The sequence below is a fragment of the Arachis hypogaea genome, chromosome 15, assembly GCF_003086295.3.
Source record: "Arachis hypogaea cultivar Tifrunner chromosome 15, arahy.Tifrunner.gnm2.J5K5, whole genome shotgun sequence".
NCBI lineage: Eukaryota > Viridiplantae > Streptophyta > Magnoliopsida > Fabales > Fabaceae > Arachis > Arachis hypogaea.
This window is the reverse complement of record NC_092050.1, coordinates 2,024,593-2,033,048: the sequence shown is the minus strand read 5'-3', so window position 1 is coordinate 2,033,048 and position 8,456 is coordinate 2,024,593. Positions and strand designations below refer to the sequence as shown.

At 30.3% G+C, this 8,456-nt stretch overlaps 1 protein-coding gene across 1 annotated transcript; it reads right to left on the bottom strand.

The window, feature by feature from the left end:
• Positions 1-3,630, bottom strand: LOC112747495 (uncharacterized). Its single transcript, XM_025795532.2, has 3 exons — positions 3,030-3,630; positions 2,454-2,913; positions 1-709 (listed from the first exon to the last, which is right to left on the bottom strand). The coding sequence occupies exons 1-3, from the start codon at positions 3,244-3,246 to the stop codon at positions 298-300; spliced, it is 1,089 nt and encodes a 362-aa protein (XP_025651317.1). The 5' UTR covers positions 3,247-3,630; the 3' UTR covers positions 1-297.
• Positions 3,631-8,456: the final 4,826 nt, after the last annotated feature.

Sequence of the window (8,456 nt, the reverse complement as noted above, 5' to 3'; positions counted from 1 at the left end):
TATGAACCAGACTAAATTCCAGTACAATTAAAAATTATAAAAAGGGAAGCATAGACAAATGTTATTACAAGTTTTACATATAAAGAAAGCATGAACTCCTTGGAAGTGTATTAACTATTATATAAGACAACAACATATTCTGAAGATTTGAATAACATGATGATTCCCTCTAAGTATCTGAATGCTATGGATGAAAGTTTCATCCTGCATAAGGATTTCTGTTTATTTATTATAGCATTTCATTGGTTTGGGGGAGAGACAAAAGGTGTTGTGATCCCAAAAACTCAGTTGCAAACTTTACAAAGAACCATTGCAATCAACATTTGCATCTGAATTGAAATCTTTGTGGGGCCGATATATGGCGTCAGAGCCTAAATCCTTCTTCCAGTGCCAGTCAGTGAAGAGTGACTGCGGGGACTGATATTCCTGTTTCAAAGACCCAGACGACGACGGACTCAATTGGCTACCAAAGACGAGCTCCTTCGACCCTGAAGCATTGAGGTTTAAGAGATCAGCATCGCGAATTGTTTGCTGTTGGAAGCAGTCTCCAACCATGGTAGAACCAGTTCTTGACTCTGAAACAGTGTTTGATGGGATGTGAGGCATGGACCACAGGCCATCTGAGGTGAAGTCATAACCTTGATATCTCACAGTTCCCAGATCTTTCTGCAAGAAGTTGTGCTCGTCTACATCGGAGTTCAGTGCAAACCTATGAAATGTTTAGTAAACATCATGATGCAACTTAATCGAAAGACAAATAAAGAAACATAACAAGTAGACCCAAATGATTAAGAAGCAGGAATCATAACCACCCACTATCTTCATATATGAATCAATAGAGGTGAATTGATTAGGCACTGTCCATAAGAAAAATGTTTGCTATGTATTGTATGCAAAGTATTTAAATTATGTGCACTTATGTATTGTTGTAAAAATAAGTAAATAGGCCCCATTTCATGTCTCAAATCAATCTCACAAGTTCATTGTAATTATAAAGAATTAAATGATCTACTTCAGATTACCAACAAATAATTTTTGTCATTTTCTTACCCCTCCACATTTGCTTCTTTTTTCTTTAACTATACTATAGAACAAAATTTGTGATGTAAAGAGGGTGTTCTTTTGACATACATAAAAGAAAGCAAGCTTAAAGGGGAAAAAAAAATTGAAAGATTTTATTACAGATTAAATTGGTACAAAATGGAGAATTCCATATCACCAAATTACCAGGGAAAAAATAGATAAGAAAAGAAATAGTCACATGTCAAAATTTCCTTAACCACCCCACAGCTATGACCTACCAGTTCTGAATAATCATCAATTTATCCATCAATGCATAATTGATACGCATGAAACCACCTATGCCTAATTGGTTTAGCAGTGTCACCAATTAACATCAGTGCTACAGCTATTTTCAAATATACTTAGTTTCTCAAAAATATATAATCATCAGTAAAATCCCTTAATTTCCAATCTTATCAAATATAATGGCTCAACCTCTGACAAGGTAACACAGCATGCCCAACCGCTCTTTTAATATTTTTTTAACAACCATTTAGAAACATGTCAACATAATATGGGTTATGATCACACATGGATAAGGGAACAATTGAGGTTTCAAAAACATCAATCACTAAATAAACTTTCCATGTTACACTGCAACACCTAATTAAATGCAATCAATTGAAACACTCTTAACAAGGCATGAAGACTCTGCTAGCTGTTTCTAAAGGGCAGTGATGAAAATTGTCTCAAAACATTGAAAACTTTTAAACAATGTCAGGCTGAACTTTGTGTAGATCATGGCTTATTAGCAATGCATTCTTTCACCTAACTATGGCATCTGACTTACAGGTGTAACTCGAATACACGCAAATGATAACTCTGAAAACTATGGCTAAGTTACTTGCACATTACTTTCATCCTACACATCATAATGACCCACATGATAGGTAACTTAGCATCACAGCTACCATGCAAAACACAATAATATTCTATCAACCACATGTGTTAAAAACATGAAAATCATACTCCACTATAAATCATGGCAATCATTGCTGAGATCCCTAAACTCAAACACCCCCTACGGACAAAATCATCACCCAGCTAATAAACAATGAGTAATAGCAAAAAGAATCCCACAGCGCCCACATTCACACATCACCTAACAAGTACCCTCAAAAGGAGAAAAAAGGCCAAACAAGGGGAAAAAAGGGGGTTCCCAATTTCAAACATGATCACAAGCGGCTCAATAAACCAACAAAGTACCAACCAGTCAATTAATCAATCAATCAATAACTACTATCACAAACCCCTTTTTCCCTTCACTAAAATGGGTTCACTAACTAACCAATTCCAATAAACCAAACCAATAGATTCCTTTTTTAATAAAAACAAATAAAAAAGAAAATTAAATAAAATAAAAGTAGAAGAAATAAATGATAGAGAGATACCTGTACTCCTTCTTGCTAACCTCACTGGGAAGTGACAAAGGGTGGTCCATGTGCAAGTTTTGCAAGCTGCTACTATTGCTGCTCCCAAGGGTGAAACCTTCACGGGTACCATTGGTGTGCAAAGGGAGTGTGTGGAAGGCTCCACCGGAACCAGAAGCACCACCACCACCACCACCACCACCACCACCAGCAGCACTAGCAGCAGAAGCAGCAGTAGTAGTAGTAGTGGTGGTGGTAGTAGAAGCAGCAGTAGCAGCAGAAGCAGCAGCAGAAGAGTGAGATTGTTGCTGAGATGAAGTTGATGATTCCACAGGCTTTCTTGAACGGTAACGACGCCGTATCATGTGGCGGTCGCAGTACTTAGAGTCAGGGTGTGCTTCCCTGGAGCACCTCCATTTCTTCCCATCGGTCCTCCTGCACCTCCCTGGCTCCGGATCTATCTTCTTCCCATAAAACCCCACTGACGCATAAACACAAACACATAGCAGGCACACACAAAAAGATATCAAAGATTGGAACTTTAAGCTGAAAAGGAAATGGGTAAGGGGGCAAAAGAGTAAAAAGATGATATTTTACGAGATGGGTAGTGATGTGAGAGCTTCTGAGACATCAACTGGAGGCTCCTCCGAATAGGTACGAGGAGGTCCGGTGGAACGGTGAGTCCTGCTTTGAGGTACTTGAAGATGAGGGCTTGGTGCTCCAGCTCCTGCCACTGCGCCACCGTGAACGGCGCCGCCTGCCACGTCATCGACGCTGCTGTCGGAAGAGGAGGGTGAGGTGGAGGAACGCTCATCTTTTTTTTTTTTTTTGAAGTTGCGGTTTTTGTGTTTTATTATATTATGCAGAAGAAGAAGAAAAAGAAAAAGAGGAAGAAGAAGAAGAAGAAGGAGTGAATGATTTGCATTTAGAGGAGGAGGATGGAGTGATATAGATGGAGGAGAGGGTGTGGAGGAGGAGGGGCGGTTACCTCGGAGTAAACGAGTTCGGCCATGATTGGAACCTTACCTTAGTAGGGATTAAGATTTTTTAAGGTTGCTTCACAAATACTACTAAAAATACAATTAAAAACCCATCTTCATTTTTTATTTTTTTATTTATTAAAAAAATATAGCAGTATAGTACAGTCCTTGACAAAAGAAATTCGGATAAAATGGCTATTTTTAGTTTAATGATAGATAAGTTTGAGGTAGAAGCAAGCTATAATTTTAAAATGGTATGTAAGACACAAAAATGAAACTTGGACATATTTTAAATGATATTCAAGGACTAAAATAAGAATTAAAGTCAAATTTTAAACTTAAATGAAACACTTAGCAGATTAATTATAAAATTATGATTAACAGTAATAGATTTATCCTTTACTATTTTTTTTTGATAATATAAAATATTTTGTACAGTTGTACAATTATAATTATTTTTTTATGATAAATAATCAATGTAAAAATAATTATTTTTGTTAATATGACGTTATGTAATTGAATATATATATAAAATAATTTTATATTGACAGTACATTGAAATAAAATTTTTTTATAAAATAAATTTATATTTATAATGTTAATTAAAGGATTCCACTATAACATGTTTTAAGGACACTAACAAAAAAAATAATTATATAAATTTTTTAACACATTAAAATTATTAAAAGTTACTTTCTTTTTTAGTAATTATTTTGAAATAAACATAATAATTTTTACTAATTTTTGTGTGTAGAGAGTAGAGAGCATGAGGCTTTGCATGTTTTGATAAAGGGTGCTTGGTGTTGGTGGCAGCTAGACACCATTGACTATGTAGTATGTTATAGTAATTGTGTGTGGATTTTGACTATTTCATTTTTTAAATTTTTTTGGTTTGGTGAAGTTAACTGTTCCATTTTGACCTGTTTGGATGGGATTTATTACAGTTTGCAATTTGCATGGATAAAATCAAAATTTATACTAATTTATAGCTGTCCTCAAACCAGTCAAAGTTGCTCATGAGGTGTTAGATGAATCCCTGTGGACAAAAGAAAATTTCACCATTTTTGTTTATTTATTTATTTTTTATTTTTTGGTTTACTGGGTAAATAAAGTGGGTTGTCTTGTATCATTATGAGATTAGACCTTGTCATAAAAATCTGACTTTTATTTCACTGCACAACTAATAGTAACAGCTAAACGACAAATATATTAGATATTTAGATTAGAGCATTTATATATTAATTTTTGGTTCTAAAATTAATTCATATATATTGTGATTAAAAAAAGTACTTTTACGCTTCAAGTCCTCAATTTATTTTTTTTTAAATAAAGCTTGTTCGTTTATGGATCAGATGGTTAGTTTTGGTGAAACAAATCATTAGTTAATAATTTACACCATTATAAGGTAGTAACGGTGTTTATGAGCCGACTCAAAACTTTAATGCTTCTAGAATGTTTTTAGATTGTGTTAGGTTTTGATTTGGTACAATTTCTTACTTTGGGTTTGTTTGATTCAATTTAGAAGCATATTTTTCTTTTTTCTTTTTTTTAAGAACGTTAGTGATAAATGATTATATTTATTTGATTGAAGGTACTTTATTTAGAATTGTGCGAGTTTAAAGTAACTTTTAAAGTTAATTCAGTAAGCAAAGAATATTTGATACTTAAATATTTTAAAGATTATATTTTTAAAAAATCAAATATATAAAGACTTGTAATAAAATACGTAATTTTAGTCCAATTATGATTATATATACACAAAAAAATTAGTCGTTAATTAATCATTACATATAAAAATATGTATTAAGTATTTTATAAACAAATTATTATACTAATGTAAATAAATTTAACCATTCATTTTTTGCAAGTTTGATTATTTATATAATTAATTATTTAATAATATATATATTGTTTTTAAATGTAAATGAATTATTATTTATTTTGGTTTCATTTAAGATGAAGTTTTCTTTCATTTTTCCTTGCTACGATATTTATAAGTGGTACGGCCATGAAGATATTTGACAAAGCATATCTATCTAGAAATGCATAATTCCCAAAGTAAACTTCGGAGATATATACTATAGAAAAATTATCAGGTATATCAAAAATATTGATGTTTTAGTTAAATATTTTTTAGTTATTTTAACTGTTAATCTAAATTATAAAAAATATATATAATATGTATTAATTAAATTCAACTATTAAAATAATTAAAATATTAATATTTTAGGATACACATGATAACTTTCTTATATTATACTGAGATGGACTTGTATAAAATAATTAAATATTATATTATATATCTATTTAAAATTCACGTAAAGAATTAAATCCAGCATCAATCATGTCCAAGAAAAACTATCAAGGCATATTGGTAGGGATATTCACTGCTGGGCTTGATTCGGATTTAGAATGAAATTAAAATTAATTTAATTAAATTATAATTATAATTTATTTGAATTTATATTTTTTTATTTAATAAAATAAAAATTTATAGAAAATAAAAAAATAAAATTTTATGTTAAAAATTTTATAAATATAATAATTAATAAACATATAAAATTAATAAATTAATTAATAATATGCTAACAATAGTAAAATATTTATAATAATCTACAAATATAATTAAATATTTAAATTATTATCGTAAATAATAAGTAAATGTTATATATGTTTTTTAATTTAACTAATAAAAATTTTGAATTTATAAATTGGTTCGAATTTTGCATTTTAAAAATTATTATCCAAATCAATTAATAAAAAGTGTCATCGATTCGATTCAAATTGTATTCAATTATCTATTAATTTTGAAATTAATTTAATTGATTTAATTCAAATTTAAATGAATAATCGAATATTCGATATCTAAAATGTTTGTATATTAGTTTTTTGTAACCCAAAAATATATTTGAGAAAGTATTTTCTTAATAGGAAAATTTGAACACAAAATTGAATGACATGGTTTACAATAAGTGTCTAACCCATATGAATGCACATAATTTTAGGTAGTATCTGTAGACTGAAATTGAGATTAAATACCATATTTAGTGATTAAAAATTAAATTTAAAATTTTAATTTTTTTGATATATTTAAAAAGTATAAATGTATTAAACTGAAATTTTTAGAGATAAAAATTAAAATTTTAGTAATATTTTTTAATAATTAAAAATATTTTAATAAATATTTTTATTTTATCTTTATATTTATTTTGAACTAAGATACTAAAATATAATTTAATTTTTATATTATATTCGGTATAAAATATACTGAATTGAGTAATATTTCGATATCATATTGAGTTTAAGATAAATATAGAGATTGAAAGATTGATATAAAATTTAAAAAATTAAATAAAAATATTTTTAAAAAAAATATATTATTAAAATTTTAGTCTTTTGTTACTAAAAATTTTAGTTTCTTATATTTTTACTTTTTAAAAATACTAAAATAACTTAAAATTTTATGTTCTAAAATTAAAATTTTAATTTCAATCTATAATTATCAAATATAATATCCAATTTCAATTTCAATATCAGTCTAAAAATAACTATAACCTAAATATTTTATATTGCTATACTTTACAACCTCTTAATTAAGTATAATAAATACTAAACTTAACCTATCGTACGAATTTCTATTGTGCAAGTCACTAAATCACAATAAATTTTGTAATCATCCATGTAATCAACCTAATTATTATTAAAATCTAGTACAAAAAAAATGAAATTCAAACCAGAAAGAAAAAGGTGACAGTTTTAATATCTGAAGGCAAATTATTCAATTCACAAGTTTCTAAGCAAATATCTAATATGGAAATAATGCTGTTGTGTCTTTTAATTTTTTTTTGTGATTGGGAATAACATAAAGAAAAAGAATCTAAAAAAAAGTAAGACTCTTCTCTAATAATAATGTCTAAACTATTAGGGGCAGCAATCACTCCAAGTACATCTGTTTGTTAAAAGCAGCAGTCTTAGTCATTAAATCAGCCACTCTATTTACTGTGCGTTGGATGAGTACTACCGTAAAAGTAAACTGGTGCACACAGTAGAGTCCAAACCAATGAGAACCAGAAAAGCCCGACTTTGATGAAAGATTTTGTCAGTAAGTAAGAAATATAGTGCAAAACAGAGGATTATTTCTCAAGGCTGAGTTGGAGAAGAATTAGTTAGAGGGATTTGATAAAGAAGAAGAATCATTTCCGTTAAAGGGGAGGCATTTTTGATACGTACTCTCGAGGTACTCCTGGAGTTCATCTCTGACTCGAAAAGGGAATTATCTTTGACACGCTCTCTTTCATCTGTTTCCAATTTCATTCAGTCATAACAATAATAATCTATATACTTTTCTCTACAACTTAATTGTTACATTCTCATATTATTCTGCACTATCTTCTATCATTTGGTGCTCTCGTTGAGAGGAAGCATGGCTTCCGATGAATTCTGGCAGCAAGAAATTGCCGCTCGACAACGGAATCACGTGGAGGTTGCAAGTCACGTTTCCATGACGATATCGCGTATGGACGGACTGGAGGACTCAACGAGAGAAATCCGAAGCATGCTGTATGAAGCACTAAAACTGAAGCAGGTAACATCAGTCTGTGATGAAGTCTCTTCACATCCTCGACATCAGCAGCAATTCTACCAACCTAGAGGTACAAAAGTTGATTTACTCATTTTTTATGGTAATAGTAATGTAGATGAATAGGTTTTTAAAGTGAAAGAGTATTTTGAATGGTTTGTAGTACCAGAGAAGATGAGAATGAGAATGATTTTCTTCTATTTGTCTGGAACTGCTTATGCCTGGTACCGTTAGGGGGTCAATAATAACATTGCATATACTTGGAGTCTTTTTTGGATGCATTACTTATCAGGTTTGGACGCTAGTACTATGACCCCAAGGCCGCTCTCAAAGAGTTGAAGCAAATCAGTACCGTAGCGGAATATTAAGGACAATTTGAAGATCTTACCAATCAGGTTACTGGACTCAATGAGGACTGGGTGGTGTCATTATTCATTGTTGGCCTTCAAAGTACCTGAAATGCGA